Source organism: Amborella trichopoda, chromosome 2 (assembly GCF_054954075.1).
Source record: "Amborella trichopoda isolate Santa Cruz 75 chromosome 2, AtrichopodaSantaCruz75HAP2 v2.0, whole genome shotgun sequence".
NCBI lineage: Eukaryota > Viridiplantae > Streptophyta > Magnoliopsida > Amborellales > Amborellaceae > Amborella > Amborella trichopoda.
In genome coordinates, this window is record NC_142337.1 from 2482790 (window position 1) to 2503574 (window position 20785).

A 20785-nucleotide genomic window follows, 5' to 3' on the forward strand; every position below is an offset into this window, starting at 1 on the left:
AAATTATTCTCATAATATGTAGTCCACCAGTGTTTTTCTTTGCCCTAAGCCACAACTTCCCAATACTATCCCATGTTTGTTAATGAGAAGTGCTACAGTGTTTTTGAAGCTGCCACTTCCCTCAGCTTCTGTAGAAAAAGATGTGGCAATTTCCATGAAAGTGGCCACTTTAGAAGTTGGTGGAAGATACTATTAGAGCCTCCAGATATTTACTACTGCTTCAAAGCGTGCATATACTGTATGCATGCCCAACACTAATTCTTTTGAAAATTGACCATACTACTCTCCCTGACCATCCAATTTCAGTAGCTCTATGCTGTAGACCCTAGCAAAAACTACAGAATTTCATTAGTACATAATCGACTCGACTAAAATAGTTCCTCATATAAAATGATCAACTCTAGAAATATTAGAGATACGGTAATACAGAGAAGAATAAGATCACAGTTGATTACCAAGAGTCGTGGCTTTGAGAGCAGCAACTTCCTGAAATTCTTGTATTTGATTTCAGGAAAGGGGTATTTTGGAAGCTACCGCTTCTATGACTTCCTAAATAACATGAAAACTGAGAAGTGGCTACTTCCATGTTACCCATGGAAGCCGCCATTTTGGAACTTTTAGAAGATGTGGCTTTCAGAACCTCATCTTTCCAAAATCAAACAAGACGTTGTGTTTGAAGCACATGTATAATTAGAAGCACCTTTTGTTTCATAGAGACCCTTGGAATGTTTTAAAGAAAAGTATCCGGTCCGCAGCAGGTCGATCGGTGGAAAGGTGCACAAACGTTGAGATTTCAAAGCGCCATATTTAATGGCAAAAAATTAATTTCATATTTTATTTTTATTTAAATAACATAATCTGAATTATAGGGTGTATGTTTATTTTTATAATGAGAATTAAAAACGGTTAAAAATATTTTAAATAAAAATATCTAAAAGACCCATAAATGTATCATGATGAATACTTTTTATTCAAAATAATTTCTATTATTTTAATTTAATTATACCTATAAAAATGAAACTAAAACCTAAACTCCATATTAATATCTTTCAAAATAAAAAGTTAAAATAACAGACAAAATTCGTTTTTGGCTCTTTGGATGAGGGTGGTTCAATATGAACCATTAAAAAGTGCTCGAGCACATTTTAAGCGTCCATTTGGCCGAGTACATTGGCTGCCAAACTGAGCTTAAAATCAACTGAGTTTTGAATCGTTCCAAAAATAAAAAATAAAAACACTCATAATCACCACTTTCCTGGTGGCCTTCAAACTTGGCCTTGTAAAGATCAAAATATTTACTTATCCAAAAAACGATCTAAATATCGGCCAATATACAAGCTTACCCCTTAAACAGAGTCCTTCAAGCTCCCTAAACAAACATTAAACCCTAAATCAACTTATTTGGGTTCCACTCCTATCTCTTAATCAGAAGTTCAAAGCCAAATAAACATTTTCCAAGACCTTCAAATTTAGCCCTATGCAATCCCCTAATATCACCCAATCTCCAAGCATGTCCCCCAGGTCCTTCAAATTTAGTCCCCATGTAATTTGTATGATGGCACCCCATTTCCAAGCATGGCCCCCAAACCATATTCTTTGCACCTCTCTAGACAGATCCTTACCTGTAAACCAGTCAATTTGGTGGCTTACGCTCCCATCCCTCAATGCAAACCAAATGAACACATCAAAGCTTTGACTTTAGCCCACTACAGTTCTCTAGTTACCATCCCAAAATCAAAATCAAAATTAAACATAACCATCACCAATTTATTTGCTCATTCAAAACCCATCACAAATCTAGCCCCCCATTTAAAACCAAACAAACCCATCACAAATCTAGCTCCCCAATCAAAACCAAAGAAACCCATAACAAATCTGAGCCCCCAGCCAAAACTAAAGCAACACATCACAAATTTAGTCCCTTTCAACTCCCTAATTACAAAGTATGGTCGCCGCGGCCTCGTGGCCGATGCAGAGGCGCTGTTTGATTGTATGTCTGCGAAAGACGTCGTCACCTGGACCTCTCTCCTCACTGCTTACGCAAACAATGGCCTTGTCGACAAAGCTCGGAAAACATTTGATGAAATGCCTCAGAAAGGTCTACCTTCGTGGAATGCTATGCTTACTTGCTATGTAAAGAACAATTTGGCCTTAGAGGCATATAATCTCTTCACCCAAATGCCTTGTCGAAACGAAATCTCGTGGACGATTGTGATTACTGGTTTTGCACATGCAGGCTACCTCTCAGAGGCCGAGAGGATATATGAGAGAATGCCTGGAGGCAAGAATTTGAGAGCTTCGAATGCTTTGCTATCCGGGTATGTCAAATGTGGTGAATTCGGTTCAATGGTCAGGATTTTTGATGAAATGACAGAGAGAGATGTGGTTTCGTGGACCACTTTGCTTGAGGGTATGTGGCGAGCAGGTCGGGTAGAGGAGGCCATTAGAGTTTTCAACAAAATGCCTGAAAGAAATGTGGTTTCTTGGACCTCGATGGTATCGGGGTACTCTCGTAAATGTATGTGGGTTGATGCCATGGATTCCTTCATAAGGATGAGGAGAGATGATGGGGTGGTGGTGAATTCCACAGCATTGACTGTGGCCATGGATGCTTGTGCATGTCATGGCAAATTGAGAGAAGGGGTGCAATTACATGGCCTAGTTGTGATAATGGGGTTTCAATTTGATCTAATTCTAGGCAATGCAGTGATCACCATGTATGGTAAGAATGGTGCAATGGATGATGCCCATAGGATTTTTATGCTCATGGATGAGAAATGTTTGGTTTCATGGAACGCCATGGTCACGAATTACGCAAAAATTGGCCAAATGGATGAGGCCATGAGGCTATTTGGTGAGATGCCCAAGCGAGATTTGGTGTCTTGGACTTCGCTAATCGCTGGTTTTTCAAACACCAGTAAGATAGCACAAGCTCTCAAACTCTTCAGAGAGATGCCAGAGAAAGATGTTGTAGCTTGGACCGCTATGATTTCGGGGTTTTTGCATAATGGGGAATTTGAAAACGCAATAGAATGGTTTATGAAGATGATTCGAGAAGGGATCATACCCAATTCGCAAACATTTAGCAGTGTGCTAAGTGCTTCAGCTGGGTTAGCTTCACTTAACCAGGGGCAACAAATTCATGCTCAAGCCGTAAAGATGGAAGCAAGACGGAGTCCATATGAAACCATATCTATTGAAAACTCGCTCATTTCAATGTACTCAAAGTGCGGCAATGTGGATGAAGCATATCGAGTATTTGAGAGAATTGGAGAGCCTAATTTGGTCACTTGGAATTCTATGATTGTTGGGTTTGCCCAACATGGGCGAGGAGCTGAAGCTCTAGACCAGTTTGAGAGAATGGAATTGGAGGGAGAAAGGCCTAATCACATAACATTGCTTGGTGTTCTCTCTGCATGTACTCATGTTGGTTTAGTAGAGAGAGGAAGGTATTACTTCAATGCCATGCAGTCTGTGTACTCAATTGAACCAGGACCTGATCACTATGCTTGCATGGTTGATCTCCTTGGTCGAGCTGGTTTACTACTAGAGGCAAAACATTTGATTGATTCGATGCCATTTGAGCCTCAGGCATCAGTTTGGGGGGCTCTACTTGGAGCAAGCGAAACTCATTCTGATATAGAAATGGCAAGACTTGCAGCTAAGCACCTCTTTGAGTTGGAACCTGATAGCGCAACCGCTTATGTGGTGTTGTCGAAAATGTATGCCAAGGCCGGTAGGCAGGAAGAAGAGAGAGAATTGAGGGTGATGAAGAGAGACAGAGGAATGAGAAAGAACCCAGGTTGCAGTTGGATCATCATGAACAACCAAGTTCACGATTCAAAGGACACTCGGTAGAATTGCAGAGAGAATGGAAGGATTAGGGTATTTTGAGGGCCTGGAACAGCTAGAGAGAACCACCATATTTCACCATAGTGAGAACCTGGCAATTGCTTTTGGTCTTATCATCAACACATTGCCCACAGAGACTATTAGAGTGATTAAAAACTTGAGGGTTTGTAGAGAGTGCCATGCTGCTGGGAAAGTGATCTCTAAGATGGTAGACAGAGAGATTGTAGTAAGAGATTCGAGCCGGTTTCATCATTTAAGAGATGGTTCCTGTTCTTGCAAGGATTACTGGTAATTAATCTAACCTATACATGCATTATAAGGCTTATTGTAAACTGTAGTAGTCTTCTCATTGCTGAGTTGCTCTATGTTATGTAGTATATCATTATTCTTTCATTGATGAACATAGAGATTTACTGGTACAAGTTCATCATAAGATATGCATGTATCATATTCTAAACTAAATTACTGTTTTCTTAAATCAATGTCGGTGCAAGACATTGAGAGTGCCATGACTGAAATGTCTATGTATTAATTGTCTGAAAAAAAAATCCTTTTAATTACTCTCTCTCTCTCTCTCTCTCTCTCTCTCTTCTTTGTTGTTAGCACTCTTTATGGATATCAAGAAAGATTTCATTTTGGGGTGCAGTTGGCATACGAATGCATCTGGAGCTGTAGAGATAAGGTGCACCTTCAAATTTTATCATGGTATATAATTTTGATGTAAAATGTTCTTAAGATTATCTCAAAATCTATTTTTATATCTAATTATAAAATTTTAAATTTCAAGAATGGTTAAAATCAAGTAGAGCTATAAACATATGAAAATCTTGAAAATGGACGGTATAGATAATATGTTGTCAAATGCACTATTTTTGAGACTTAAAATCGTTTTATTTTTCATGGCCATACATCTCGATGTCGAGATGATCAATAAAAGGGTTTTTCAACATTAAAACTACCTTTCCGATGGATTTTTGAGGTGCATCTGTAGTTCTACATTATAAGGTTGCATCCTTATATAAACTTTTTCCTTTGCATTTTGAGCATGTTACCGCTCTTCTATTGATAACCATTCCATTCCGGGCTGGAAAGACATGGTCAGTGCTTGATAATGACTAGAGTTCTTAAAAGATTTGAATGGCAAAAAAAAATCATAAATTCTTTTCATAATTATCTAAATTAGTTTAATTTCTCTTTTTTTTCACTGTATCATCCTATGATTCAAATTCATGCCTGATACTAATGAATGTCTGTTTTTTGGGGAAATTTATCAAAATATACTTAGAGAGTGAGTTTTGTGTAAGACTACCTCCTGATACTGTAGAAGATACGTGCACCTCTAAAATTTGTTTAGAGATGTCGGAACGATGTCAAAATTTTATGATGGCTTAAAAATCTATTTTCATCTCTAGTTATAAATTTTAAAATCTTAAACATATTGTCGTTCGAATAGATCAATAAAAACACTAAAAAATCTTATAAGTAGACAAGTCCAAATAACTTGTTATAAGATATTCTATTTTTTGAAATTAGCATTCTTTTTTTATGTCGCTTACATTTTGAAGTCGAGATGATTAATTGAAGGGTTCTCCAATACTGAAACACTCTCGTTAGATATATTTAAACGAACTCCCTAATTTTTTCCCAAAACATTTATCAAGTTATCTCAAAAGATGAACAATTCAACACTTCACTTATAATTTTTATGCAATTTTAAAATATCTAAACTGGAACAAATTAGTAACCTTTGCTAACGTACATAGACTCAAATAACCATACATAGACTCAAATAAACATGACCATAGAACTCAAAAAGCAATAGAACTCAAAACGTAGATCCATATAGACTGAATAAAACCACAGAATTGTAGCACAGCCAAGATACAAGGCAATTGCCATTTCCAATTAAAATTAATTCATTGGAAAAACATTCATCCTCACAAAAAGTTACAGCTATCATGTTGTAATAATTGCTACAGTTACATTAATAACATTATTATTATAAATATAGGTATGGTATGTATAAGGCTGAAGCCCTAACCATCAAAGTAAAATGCACCTTCAAACAAAAGATGTTTCAATGAAAATTTTGGTGACGTCCTTAAAATTAATCTTCATCTCTAATTACAAAATTTAGAATTTTAAAACTGTAGATCAAGTGGATCTATAAACAACTAAGAACTTGAGAAATTGATAGCTCAAAAAATGCATTACAAGATGTATTATTTCCAAAACTTGAAATCCATGTTTTCTTATGTACATATATCTTAAGATCTAATTTGAGGATTTTTGAGCATCCAAACAACCTCTTCTAGAGAACTTTTGATATTTGCCTTAAGTTGATTGTTTAGGTCCCCACCTTATATTTTTCCTATTATTATTATTTAAGCCATGGGGAAACAATATTAACAAGAGCAATCCCCATGTAATACCCATATCCCACATGAACGCACACGCACACAGAGGGCTTTGGAGGGGGGGGGGAGGGGGGGGAATAAAAAACAGAATAAAAACACAACACCATCAGTTAACCATTTACTCCAGAAAAACGTAAAACAGAAAGTTCATACATGAGATCACATCACGCAGTAAATATCCACAAAGAAGAAAATCAATAATAGAAGTTTCAGCAGTGGCACCAGTTACAATCAACAAAGAGAAGTGGAGATGATATTTACACCATAAAATCATCTTCCCAGAGCACAAGAGACCTATATCTTCAAACCGGTTCAGTTCCATCATGCTTCACTGAACTCAAGCAAGGTGGGACATAAGCTTCCGCTATGGAGTCAAGATTAGGGGCCTCCTTAAGGCTCTGGCAAGCAACTTCAAGGGGATTCACAGCAAAAGATTGGTAAAATCGCTTTTGACAAACAAAAGCAAAAATTACACTAAGAAAAGGAAGTGGGATCAATAAGGGGGTATAGACGAACGCTTTTGTTCCAAAGTAGCCGATCATTGTCAGTTGGAAGACAAACAAAGCAGCAACAATCCGAGTATGCATGTGAGGCCACATTCGACCATAGCTCTCATAAGAAGGAACAAAAACTTTTAATGCCTTCAAAAAACAACACAAAAAAAGATAATTAATATGAGTGAAATGTTCCATGATTATTTCAATGCAAAAGCACTATAATCCAAAGAAAATGAAGAAATTCATAGTCCATCCGGGTCATTCCCATCAGTGGTGGATGGTGACGGAGATAGGGACCACCACATCTCTCTCTCTCTCTCTCTCTCTCTCTCTCTCCACACCCACCCACACAAACCACAGGGCCTCTGTATCAACTAACTAATCTCTCTCTCTCTCTCTCTCTCTCTCTCTCTCTCTCCACACCCACCCACACAAAAACCACAGGGCCTCCGTATCAACTTACTAATCTCTCTCTCTCTCTCTTCTCTCTCCAAACCCATCCACACAATGTATCAACTTACTAATATATTTGTAAGTTTGGTATGTAACAGATTCAACGTATTTGATATAGATAGAAAATTGGAGAGAATGTGTCTCATACCTGGTTACGAAGCACGAGCCATCCAAAACCAAAGTATAGCACACCAAATGGGATGATAAGGGGAGAAATGACAGAGTAGCAGAGTGAAAGAGTTACGATGAGCATGTCATTAGGAACTCTTGTAGCATAGCCCATTGATCCTGGAGCCCAAGCTTCCTTTAGTTCCTCTTCAGTTTTGCAAAGGTACTTCCTTTTAAGATGGTATATTATCAGAGGAACCAAACGGGACAGCTCGAGGCCATAGCCAACAAAAAACCTGAAATCCAGTTACAAGAAATACCTGAAATTAGTGAAACATCAGAGAATATTCATTAGTTTGTTCGCTAAATCTGATGGTTAGCTGAATATAAGTATCAAGTGACAGACTATTAGTAAGACCAACTTCAAATGGATACCATACCGTAGCTCAATGGCCTAAGGAGAAATCCAAACTCCATTCACTGGGGGGGTCACCACCATCCAATGAAATGATGGATGATAATGGAGGAGGGAAAGACCAATTCAAATTGGAAATGACCCTAATCGCAGGTCACACTCCCTGTCCCTGTTATTCTCCATCATTTTACTGGATGGAGATGACACAATGTATCATGGGTCCCAAATCCCATGAAATTATAGATCCCAATTCAATATCCCCTCCAATTTTACATAGCAAATAAGAAGTAATTTGAAACACTCTTAATGAATGTAAATCACAAAAAACAATGGTAAAAGAAGATAATACAGAATGAGGTCATGCTTTATCAGATAACTATTTTCATTTCTAATGCATTTGCCCATCTCAGATTACAGAATAAAATGCAGGCACTCATTGGTGATAACCTGCTAAAAATATAGAAATAACGCCCAATCCACACCGTACCATCTAAATTTGAGAACATAAAAAACCCCGGTGTCAATATCCTGGACCATTTACATTAGTTACTAGTAACTTAATGAAGTTCCCCGCCAACTACCATTAGCATTTTAGACAATCTTATTTCCCCCTTAAAGTACTCATATTATTAAGAGTCCAAATGAGCTTACAAAGAAAAGCAACATGAATAGTTTGGCTCTCAAATGGGATACATCAAATTATATATGAAACGAGATTGAAAACTAGTATCCTACACCACTGTAAACTAAACTGACACCACACTAGAAGGCATCAAATCTACCAATACAGGAAAAGCATGTAATGAACAACATAAAAATCTCAATGAGTGCGTTGTTTTCCATCATCTAAAAAAACAAAAAGAAATGTTTCCAACATTAAATTATATATGAAACGAGATTGAAAACTAGTATCCTACACCACTGTAAACTAAATTGACACCACACTGGAAGGCATCAAATCTACCGATGCAGGAAAAGTATGTAATGAACAACATAAATATCTCAATGAGTGCCTTGTTTTCCATCATCTAAAGAAACAAAAATAAATGTTTCCAACATAATAAACATTAGACCCAAGAAATAAGATTGTCCATCAAGTGAAATAACCAAACTATGGCTAAAACCTAGTGTACAACATGTAAACTGAATAAGACTGTATTATAACTTTCTAACTTCTCATTTTTTCCTTTTTCAATAAATATTAGCAACCCCCAAGAGATAAAACTTTAAGAAAGAAAAGCCAGAGTAGGTATTATCTTTTCAACCATTACACTAGACTTGAAAGAAACAGTAAAAGAACAAGAAAATAAGTACCACCGAATTAAAAGGAAGAGAATATACAAGATTAGCTAGCTGGATAGAGATCTTACTTTAATGCGACAAACGTGATGAAATACATAGCAACTTTTGGCACTGAGTCCCCAAGCATGGTGACAATTTGGTCAGGATGCTTCCCAACATTTTTCAAATTATCAAACAATGAGCCACCCAGTGTGAACCCAATAAACACAGTAAAGATTGTGAAATAAAAGTATTTCCCAGAAGCTGCCCTCACAGCATGGCTTTCTGATGGTATTCCCTCCGCCTTTGAAAGCATCATTAGAAACATGGGGAGCAAAGCCATGAAAACAAGCAATGCTAATTGTGGTAGAAAAGCTTCCAAAACTGTTTTGATCTCAACAAGGTCAACAATTGCCTTCAAAAATGGCAGATACTTACTCAAATTCTCCAGAGTAGTGAATGCCGAGAAAAACCCAACGGGGATTGTATAAAAGCAAACAGTGAGAAACACAATACCATAGACAATATACTGTCTAATTTGCCTCTGATAAAATGGAATTGGCAAATTACTCCATAACAATTGTCGGGGCTCAGGAGCAGGCATAACCGTCCAAGAATCAACAGTTGGCGAGTGAACAGTTTGTGAGGCTAAAGTAGCAGCTGGCCTGCTACAAAAGACTATCAAAGCAGCAGCTTGTTGCTTATCTTTAATGGTGCCATTTTGTTCTCTCTCTAACTCAGAAACCAATTCCTTGATGTTTTCATTGCAAAAATTAATGGTGTCAACCTTGGAACCGATAAGCCCGAGAAATCCAGTTTTACATGAGGGACGGGTCCCTTCTGGATTTGAAGCTGTTTTGGACTCAGCATATACAGCCTCTGCATGAGCAAGTTTCTTTCTGTAACCTTCCAACTTCTGAAATTTCTTATTGACCTGAAAATGGTGAAAAAAACCCCAGTACAAAACTGAGAATTGCAAGATTTCTGCAATAATAGTGATTGCCACAATTGCGAATATACTAATTCTAACCTGTCTAACTTACATCTGAGAAAGAGAGAGAGAGAGAGAGAGAGAGAGAGAGAGAGAGACAAACAGAGAGAGAGAGAGAGAAGCTCAAACATCAAAGAAATTAGAGTACCAATTGAAATGGTAAAACAGCATAAATGGTAGCAAAATGTGTGAGAGAGAGAGAGATTATGAATCCCGTCTTCTTTAATGTCAGATGAACAAGGATTCACGAATTGTTACAGGGTATAATCTTTTGAAATAAGCACCAGAGAGAGAGAGAGAGCCAGAGAGAGAGAGAGAGAGAGAGAGGAATATTTTGAATAAGCATTGATAACAGAAAGAAAAAGGGATTATGAGTTCTGCACCTCTTTATTATCAGTGATGACCAGGGATTTGTGAAATGTTTCAGGATGTAATCTTTTGAAATAAGCATCGACCTGTTCTTTTCTGCTTTGGCCATGAGGAACGGGAGGAATATCTCTCACAAGAACTGTGAATTGCTCTGGCCTAGCAACATCTGAGCGAGATTGGGCAGAGGATCTGAGCTCTAAGACATGCTTGTAAGCTTTCCATAACATAAAAAAAGTGATGAAAGAAACCCAGTAAGTTGCTAGCAGGAATGCCCATAACCTTGGACTCTTATTCTGTAAAGGAGAGCTCAAGAAGTAAGAAGTGGAACCAAGCCGTTTTACAACAAAGCATAAATTAATTATCAGGAAGAAAAGAGCACATATTCAAATATTGACAGAGTTTTGTGTGTGTGTGTGTATACGCACGCGTGCATGAGTAGTGAGAGAGAGAGAGATTTTATTCCTAAAACTTCTATGCCTATTGTTGATGAGTTGTTTACCTGTTCTCATTAACAACCCAGGAATTATAGACTAATATAAACCAATCCATTAAGGAATTAGAACTAGTCCAGGAGAGAGTGAAATACGATCTTAAGACAACAATATTTGTGGTCTTCAGCTGATTTTCCCGTTCTCAGGAACAGTCCCCATGGCAGGAAATCTATCATTGAAAAGGAAAGAAACCTAGACATAACAGGATAACCCAAAACGACTAGCTGTTAATTCGCTAAAAGATTAGCCGCCACATCTATGGAATAGCCGGGGACTGAAGATATGAAGACTCTTCTATAGTAATTACTTGGCTTTCCTTGAATATAACTGAGTCATTTTATTGGGAGATTACGGGTATGAAACTTGTAACTCCTTTTTTTTCTTGAAGGGAGGGGATGGCAAGAGAAAATCTGCATGAAAAAGAAAGAACAAATTTGTGATATCTTACTTGTACATTTCCGATTGCCAGCTTGTCGAGGTTATTGAAGGTTCCATTGCTATTAGTCTCTTTGGTCAAGGTGGTGTTTATATCAGTAACAGCAACTGGAAGAAGAATCGGTAGGAGCAAGATCCCGGATATTACCAGTATTCCCAACACTGAAATTAAAAAAAAAAAGACAAAAAAAAAAGAACAAGAAACAAAATTTAGAGTAGTGAGAATAACCAGGGGAGAATTCGCAGAGACCACTGAAAAAACACTGCTTCATGGAGTTAAAAAGAATAAAAAATGAGAATATTAGAGAATAATTCACATCATTGATTTTTTACAACCAACAAAGAAAATGCAATAGCAGAGGATGAATATTCTGATAATTGCAGATGCAAGTCCAGTCATAAACGTACACAGGCTGTTGCTTTTATGAAAAAATGCCCATCTCATAATTTAATATATGCAATCTCATAATTTAATAATATACACCGTTTCTTCGTTTTGTTCATTAGTTTTTACTCAATAAAAATTAAGAATGCAAAACAATTATGTAACCATGGATTGTATAGAAGAGGAAAGTGATTACAAGGTAGGTAGTTTTTACTCAATAAAAATTAAGAATGCAAGACAATTATACAAAAATGGATTGTATACAAGAGGAAGTTATTACAAGGTAGGTAGTGAAGTTCAAAAGCAGAACATGAATGGACAGTAGTGAAGTACACATACTTATTTGCAGAGGATTAAAAAGTAAACACCCGCAACATTGAGATAATCTAAAACAACCAAAGGGAGATAAATTCCCACCATTTTCAGGATTTTTGGTTTTCTTTTCTTTTTTCTTAGGGGGGGGGGGGGAAGCTAGAAACGAAAAGTTTTGATTGCTTTGCCTTGTACTTTTGCTTTTATTTGCTTTGTACTTTTGCTTTTAGTTGCTTTGTACTTTTTCTGCTTTTTTTCTATTTTGATCCAAAATATATAAGTTCATATCCACATGGACTTAAAACACTAGTAACTGGACAAAAAGAAATTCGCACCATTTTCAGGACTTTATAAATGTAGATAGCCAATTTACACTTACAGAGAAAAAGCAAAACTAGAAAACAAAGCAATCAAAATAGAAAAAAAAGTTGACATCTTCTAAGACTTAAAACACCAGTAATTAGATAAATCAGCAATAAATAGAAACCCCCCATTTAAATGAACTGGAAAATTCCATTAAACCCCTGCCCCCCCACCCAAAAAAAAAACCAACAAGAAACAAACTAACAAAAAATGAATGCAAAACTACACTACCAAAAAGAAAAAAAAAACAGAGATAGAGAGAGTCTACATCTTCATATAAAAATAATTTCAGCACAAGAACATATAATCCTATATAAATAATTAAGGCACGAAATATTAGGAACAGTGACTCTTATACCCATCAGATATTATAGACTACTTTAGAACAACACTAGAAAAATAGGAAAGCGTTACCACTTCAATACAACAAAGAAGTGCATATAAAACCCATCATTTTCACTGAACAAAACTTTAACATACAAACAAAACACAGATAACACAAAGACAAAGAAACCAAGATAAATTATGGCTAAGGGACTATATTTTAACTAAAAAAAAAAATCGGTATCCAAAAAACTAAAAGAAAAAATTATCTCTTAGCCACAAATAGAAAAGCAAATAATCATTTGGTAACATTATCTCTTGAGAGAACCCATTACCTTAAATCAAATTTTCTGTAAGAAAAAGAGAATTAGCTGACAAAAAAAATATTAAAACAATAGATCTAGTGAACATTTACATACTGTATTACCAAAAAGATACAAATTTTAGAAAAATACCTGTTCTCAAGAAGACAAAATACACAGCAGTGTCAACACCAGCCATGTCTATTATATTCTCTTCTGAAGAACTGATAGCTTCCTTGATCCATGAAAAAGGGTTCCTGGTTCTATGTCCATTCATTGGATCCAAACCCTTCAAGATTCTATTGGGGTAATATATCACATCATTTGCAGGTTTCCTTGAGAGCCATGTGAAAATCAGTATCAAAACCACAAAAATAAGGAAAGAAGTCAAGAGAGAGGTGATGAATGAACTGAAATCCATGGCAGATCTTCCAAAAGTGCTTCCTTTGCTCTCTCTGTCGAACTTGGGCAACTAGTTTCTCTCTTCTTTGGGGAACAGTTACCCTCCACCTCTCTCTCTCTCTCTCTCTCTCTCTCTCCTTTGTTTCAGAACCACTTAATGGCAGGAATTTCAAGATCTGGTTCTCTCTCTCTCTCCTTTGTTTCAGAACCACTTAATGGCGGGAATTTCAAGATCTGGTTCTAAAACCCACTTCAAGGAAATCTAAAGCACTGTTTAAGAGAGAATAAAATCTGGGTTTCAGTCACTGAAACACTGAGAAACTCCCAATAGAGACAAGCTCTGGATCTGGGTCAAAAACCCACTGAGGAACCCACACTAAAGGTCAGAGAGGCCACAAATTCCAGTCTTAGGTCACTGAAACACTGAAGAACCCCCTCTAGAGAGAGAAAGACACCATGAATGCCACAATGCAGGCACTTCCAAAACTGAAACCCATTATAAATAATTCAAACAAATTCAGAAACAGTGTCTGCAATCAGAGAAGGAACGAGACATCCGAGGCTTAGAATCTTTAGAAAAGCAGTGCCGCAATACAACCATATAAATAAAAAAATCAAAACCTTAAAAAATTAATAAAAGATTGAACTGTTAGAATCCCTGAAGCTGACAGGAAAGGCAGTTGAAAGGAAAAAATATCTGTGTCTAAACAGTTGTAAAGAATTTGTGGATCAAAGGCCGACAAAGAAGGAAATGACCAAAACACCCTACGTCCTACCGCTCTAATGACTATTTTACCCTTACTTCTTTTTAGTTGGTATTATTGAGCTGGTCCTTTGGCAATGCGATCAATGATTAGTGCCAAACGTTTTATACTCCCATAGGAGCATACTATTTATTTACTCCCTTCAGTAAAATTCAATTTAGATGTAACTTTAAAATCTTAAATGTTGGAGATGTAACCTTTTCAAAACAGGTAAAAATTTCCGAATAGAACTCTCTGTGCACTTGAAACAAATAATGTCTCAAGATTGAATGGGGACCGTTTAATTTTTCCAAGGCCAGATCTAAGTATCAGAAAGCTTAAAATTTAAATTTCTCTTTTGGAAATAATATTCTGGTGTTTAGGTAGTTCAAAACATTTTATATTCAAAAAGTTTCTCCCAAGGTGGTTTTAAAAGTAGATTGACAAATACGCTTCCACATAAACACAATATGTACACCCATAATTAATTTGAAGTTAAAGTTGTTACAATTTTAGCCAGCAATCCAACAATTTTTATAGTTGACTCCTTATTTGGATATTGATCCAAAAAAGAGATGGAGGAAAATAAATAAATTTCTTTTGCAAAAGTGGCTTTAGCAATACAAGCCTTACCTGAAATTTATGAAGAACTTAGCATATCTAAAAATGATTTTGTTTTGGGCAAGCTTAGCCAACTTTTTCATTTGAGGAGCAATATGAAAGATTTAAGAGATACAACTTTTTCATTTGAGGAGCAATATGAAAGATTTAGGAGATACAACATTTAGAGAGAACAAAAATATGTGAGAGAGAAAAAATTCTTCTTGGTTGAACTCTTGAACACCATCCCAAACGCTCAATTTTAAGAAGGAAAATGGTTTGATCATCTCAGCCTCACCTCATAATTTATCGAAATTATAATTCAAATATTGGAAAACCTTTACATCAATCTTCTTAGCTTGAAAACACTAGTCCTAAAAAAAAAAAAAAAAAATAGGATTTTAAGATCTAACAATTTTATATATATATATATATATATATATATATATATATATATATATATTGTAATAATAAATTAAGTAGATATTCTATTTCACCCTAAATATAAGTGTTCATAGATCCACAAGATCAATGCCCTCTTTTTAGTTTCAACATTTATTGTCAGTATTAGAAATTGGTTTAGATCCATTGTAGAGATTTTTGTTGCCCAGAGTGCTTTTTAGACAAAGATTTGAGTTAAAGCGTTATTTTGTTTTCATAAAACTTAGGCCTTATAGAAACTTCATCCTTTTAAGAATGTCACACTTGGGCTCCATCATGTGAACATGCAAATGAGTGTCATCAATCATGGGTTGACATGTGCTTGTCATTTAAAAAGTTATACATTTGTTAGCAACTTTCAATATTGAAATATTATCTATTTAATGTAAAATTCCACATCCCATTATACATGTAAGAAATGATTAAGAAAACCAATTTTGAATTTAGCTTGTAATTCTTGTATTTGTGTCTGATACTATCACGGATACTTATATATTTATAAGATAAGACAATAACTATAAAATTGACCCAATGAGGGAGAAAAAGAGTATTGTACTAATCCGAGAGGAAGATAGTTTAGGGCCCCATTGGAGACAGACAGGGAGAGAGATTCTTTGGAGAAATTCGATAAAACTAGAACGATACAAAGAATATTAGCATGGGAAAGGATGACAATTTTCATAAATTCAATCTTGTCTTATAAAACATATGAGTATGTGTCAGTTTCCGGCATGAATAAAAGTATTGTAAGCTAACTTCTAAATTGGCTTTCCATCATTAGATATAATGGGATGTGGAATTTTACATTGAAATAACAATAATTCAATGTGGGTCGTCAAAAAAGAAAGATATTGAGTATGATACAGAGTTAGAGATGTACATCTTTTAGAAAGAGAGAGAGACATAGAGGTGTCCGACACAAACAAATAGAGTGACATATAGATGCATAGAGAGTGGTGTTTGACACAAACATACAGACATGCGTGATATGGAGAGATGTCTACACTTTGAGATACACATTCAAGTCAAAGGAGACAGGGAGGGGGGGTACTCGATAAGGCGTAAGTTCTATGAAAGAACACCTCAAATTTTTATCAGGAAAGCACTTGCGGCAATTGCAATTTTTATGATAGCTTTAAAATCAATTTTCAACACCAGCAATAAAAGCTTGAAACTAAAAAATGATACAAATCTTACATGTTTATGAACACTTTTTTTTAGGATAAAATGGAAGGCTTAGATAATTTATTGCCATATACACTATTTTTAGAGTTTTAAATCGATTTTTTTTTCACAAACATAATGTTCTAGCCGAGATGATCGATGTAAAAGTTTTTCAATACTTGAATAGTAATTTTCAATACTTGAATAGTAATTTTCAATAAGTTATGAGGTGAGGCTTTACTTATTTCGATAGGGCTGCAGCCCTAACAATCGCATCGCCATTGACATGTGTACTATTGGCCATGCACGCAAAAACATATAATCTTTGAGGCCATCTCTGGTATTTTAAATTTATGAAGGGTTTCGTAGGTTCAAATAGTGTAAGGGTGCCCTTGTAATATACTAGCTTCATAGGGTCAGGGCTCGATTAGCTCTGTATGTGGGGTCCACGTGGCACCTGTAAATTAAAGATGATTTTTGGCGCGGAGCGAGCGTGTGGCCGTCGATGCCGACACGGGAGTTATCTTGACCGTTCTGTCCGTTCTGATCTCAACGGCCCTCTGTCAGTCCCATAAATGCCCTTTCCTTCAGTGCTCTTTGCGTTTCTGCCCTTTCAATACTAAAACGTTTCCCTGTTTATTCCCTTATTTGGTTATGTTTTTCTTCTCTTTCCTATAATTCAGGAAATTTATCAAAATAGTATTTCAGTGCTTAACTTTTTACCCTTTTATTGATATTTTAAGTAGAAATTATGTGTATTATTATGGACATTTTGAATTAGAAAAATATAAAATGAGGGAAAAGCTTATATAAGGTTGCAATCTTAAAATATAGAATCTAGGTTCACCTCAAAAATCCATAATAGAGGTTGTTTTGATGTTAGAAAACCCTCTAATTGATATATAAATATGAAAAGAAAAAAAAATGAGTCATAAAAATAGTGTATCTTTCGATAAATTATCTAGACCCTCCATTTTTAGGATTATCAAGTGTTTATAGATCTACTTCATGTGAACTATTTTAGAAGTTCAATATTTTATATTTAGAGATGAAAATAAATTCTCAAGCCATCATACGATTTTTTTACACCAAAATTATATATATGTTGAAATTTGGAGATGCGTCTTAATTTGATTGTTGAAGATTGTAACCTTATACAAGCCACACCTTATAATGAAACCACTTACCTTTTGTACAAGGTGGTCAAAATTAATATTAAATTATTGATCTTATACATATATTTTGATAAATTTATTTTATAATTTTATTATCTTAGATGTAGTCTTTTTTCTTGTGTTTTTTTCTATTTTTGTTGGTTGTTAGAGTAAATAATTTATTTCTCATTCTATTTAGTGTTTTAAAAATCAAATCAACGAGTCGAACCAATGATCTATCAGTTACGAGCCAAATTAGAATTGCTTGAGTCAAATCTTAGGTCCTTCCAAGATGTTTTTGTAATAAAAATAAAAGTAAAAAACCTATGAGAGTTGGTGAGAACCCAATAAACTCGAGAGGTTTGAGACCACCCCGACAAGTACCTACGTATGCCCACTCGAAGATTTTTAAAATACTGATTCTCCTAAAACAAAAAAAGGATTTTGAAGATGTTGCATGGAAATTAGGATATGGTTTTGGTGAGTCAGGCGATCCACTTATTATTATCGTGCGGTCCCTTAACTATATCTAATGTCCATCTCTAAAATGGATGTCAACAAATGTTACATCCATTAAATTTTAAAATGAACGGTGAAGAAAAATTCAAAAAATAATATTTATATTTTTGAAAAATAAAACTTCTAAATTTAGATTATTGTCATGGTTGAGATTATTGAACTCTAACGCAACGATGGTATGAAAATCTATTATTACTACTAGTTATAAAATCAAAAGCTCAAAAAGCTAGTGTAGATCTATACACGCTTGAAAACCTTAAAAATAGACTGTTCATGTAACGTATTATAATATATACATTTTTTGGAATAAAAATTCATTTTTTTTCATATCTAAATATCTTATAGTCGAGATGAGAGAGTTTTTTCAAATCAAAGCGACATTTTCCGGTGGATTTTTTGAGGTGCATCCTACAATCTGCTATTTGAGCTTTTTTTCTAAAAAAAAGAATGAGTAATACCAAAAAAGAAAAGAAAATGTAAAAACTCATGGACTATGATGTTCCTTAGCCCATCCAATTGCGTTGTTTATTCGTTTTCCTATAAAGCAAAACCAATTGCAGTTTCGTAATATGATGAAGAACAGGAGGGCAATTTCGATCTTTTAAGGTCATAGTTAAGTTCGCTTCCGAAAGGTACGTTTCTTCTTTGATGTCCAACCCATAAATCATATAATCCTTATCCGCCACGTCAACGGACGGGGAAGTGACAAGTGGGTGGAAGGTACCAAACCGTGTCGGCAAGGATCAAGGGCAATTTAATCGACGGTCCCGATGTAAAGAGAGGAGATTGTGTTTAGTGAGCTTGACTGAAATACCCCTCCTTAATGAGAGATTTCTGATGATACCCCCATGAGTCACCAATCATGTGACTCTCTTTCTAACAGTGCAAGTGTAAAGCCGATTGAAAATGATACACTTGCATTAACTGATTGAAAGCCACCAATTACGTTTTTCAAATATTTATTTCACAAACAAATCTTCCTGATTTTTTAATCATTTAAAGCTCGTAAAGAAATATCTCGACGAAAATTACCGTTATGTTGTTAAAACACGAAAGATTGTGCTCTTAGAGGAGGTAGAAAATTAATTTTTTAAAACATTTTTTTTTTATCTCTATTCACTATGTATGCATAATATAGTATATAATATTAATATATACTTATATTATATTATATATTTATTTATATAATATGGAAAAAATTTAAATTGAGCCGAGGCTCTAAACAATCAAATTTGAGTCTACCTAAAAACTTTCATTAGAAGAGGTTGTTTTGATGCTCAAATATCTTCAAATTGATCATCTCGACGTGAAGATACATAGACATCAGATAAAAAATGGATTTCAAGTTTTGGAAATAGTATATTTCGTAACTCATTTTTGGACCGTCAATTTTCAAGATTTTCAAGTTTTCATAGATTTGTCGATCTACACTATTTTTTAATCTTTAAACTTTATAAATAAAAATGAAAATATATTTTAAGGCTATCACAAAGATTTCCGGCATTGAAACCACATTTCTTGATACTATTTGAAGGTAGGCTCTAATACGATTGTTTAGAGCCTAGGCTCTATATAAACCACACCCATATAATATTATATACTTATATTTACTTTATTAATGTAATATATAATATTGATATATATTTATATTATGGTATATATTATATATAAAATATATTTATGATATTATATATAATATATAAATATCTTTATTATATATTTATTTTATTAATATAATTTATATTATATGGTATATATTTATTTTTTATAGTATATATTTATTTTTTATATTATATAGCATATATTTATTATATCAAATATATAATAAATATATTATTAGGGAAATACTAGCATAGGCCTACTAGCCTACAACTACGCATGGGCCCAACGGCTTAGATTGAATATGGGTCGATCCAATGATCACGATTGCAGTTCGTATTTTAATTTTAATTTTTTTATATAAATCTAAATCACTTAAAAATTTTGGAGCGTGCTCTTTAAAATATTATAATCCAATAAAAATATCAAACACATATTTTTAAAAAATAAATTAACCAAATACCCTCAAATTATTGCAAGGGTATTTTTTAATACTTTTGTTAGGTGTGCATTGATGAGAAGAATATATGCGTAAAATTTCGCATGATTTGGATTTGTAGAAAAAATATATATTAAAATTCAAATATAAAATGAGGTCGTGTCCGACAGATCGGCCCAAATTGAATCTAAACCGTTGGGGCTATATATAGCTGTAGGCTAATGGGCCTACACCAGCATTTCCCATATTATTATATAATAAATATATATTATATTATATATAATATATAAATATCTTATATTATACTAGAGAAATGATAATATATGACCTTTCTCCACCCATATGTGTAGGACTCCAAAGAATCACCATTAAATTTGATACAAATATCTAGAAAGTAAAATCCTACATCCATGTGATAACTTTTTTAGATATCCGTATCAAATTTAATGGCGATCATTTGAGATCCTTCACACATGGGTGGGGGGAGGGTCCTATAGGATGATTACTCCTTATATTATAATAAATATTATATTATATGTTACATATAATACAAATATACATTAATAAAATATACATAAAATACATTGTAATATAATACATTATATTATATATTTATATTGTTAATATATACCTGTTATCAAACACAATACTTATAATTTATTTAAACATTTCATAACAAAACATTCGACTTTTCAAAATATTTAAAATATTTAACTTTTTAAATGATAT

The 20785-nt window shown here is 34.4% G+C and overlaps 2 protein-coding genes across 2 annotated transcripts; one reads left to right on the forward strand and one right to left on the reverse strand.

Moving 5' to 3' along the window:
• Positions 1 to 720: 720 nt before the first annotated feature.
• Positions 721 to 4184, forward strand: LOC18427197 (pentatricopeptide repeat-containing protein At1g53600, mitochondrial). The gene has a single exon (XM_011622510.3). It carries the CDS (start codon positions 1576 to 1578, stop codon positions 3856 to 3858), a length of 2283 nt encoding a protein of 760 aa, XP_011620812.1. The 5' UTR covers positions 721 to 1575; the 3' UTR covers positions 3859 to 4184.
• A 2175-nt stretch (positions 4185 to 6359) lies between these two features.
• ERD4 (Early-responsive to dehydration stress protein (ERD4)) lies at positions 6360 to 14075 on the reverse strand. The gene is made up of 6 exons (XM_006836250.4): positions 13149 to 14075; positions 11323 to 11471; positions 10398 to 10676; positions 9113 to 9957; positions 7368 to 7623; positions 6360 to 6910 (listed from the first exon to the last, which is right to left on the reverse strand). Exons 1-6 carry the CDS (start codon positions 13414 to 13416, stop codon positions 6572 to 6574), a joined length of 2136 nt encoding a protein of 711 aa, XP_006836313.1. The 5' UTR covers positions 13417 to 14075; the 3' UTR covers positions 6360 to 6571.
• Between the last annotated feature and the right edge of the window lie 6710 nt (positions 14076 to 20785).

What these genes read in the sequence shown, in the direction of transcription:
- ERD4 (XM_006836250.4), bottom strand. Translation starts at nt 13,416, where the DNA reads ATGGATTTCAGTTCATTCATCACCTCTCTCTTGACTTCTTTCCTTATT. An exon ending in ATCACGTTTGTCGCATTAAA is followed by an intron (nt 7,624 to 9,112) that starts GTAAGATCTCTA and finishes ACTGGATTTCAG; the next exon opens with GTTTTTTGTTGGCTATGGCC. An exon ending in GGCTCGTGCTTCGTAACCAG is followed by an intron (nt 6,911 to 7,367) that starts GTATGAGACACA and finishes TGTTTTTTGAAG; the next exon opens with GCATTAAAAGTTTTTGTTCC.
- LOC18427197 (XM_011622510.3), top strand. Translation starts at nt 1,576, where the DNA reads ATGGCCCCCAAACCATATTCTTTGCACCTCTCTAGACAGATCCTTACC.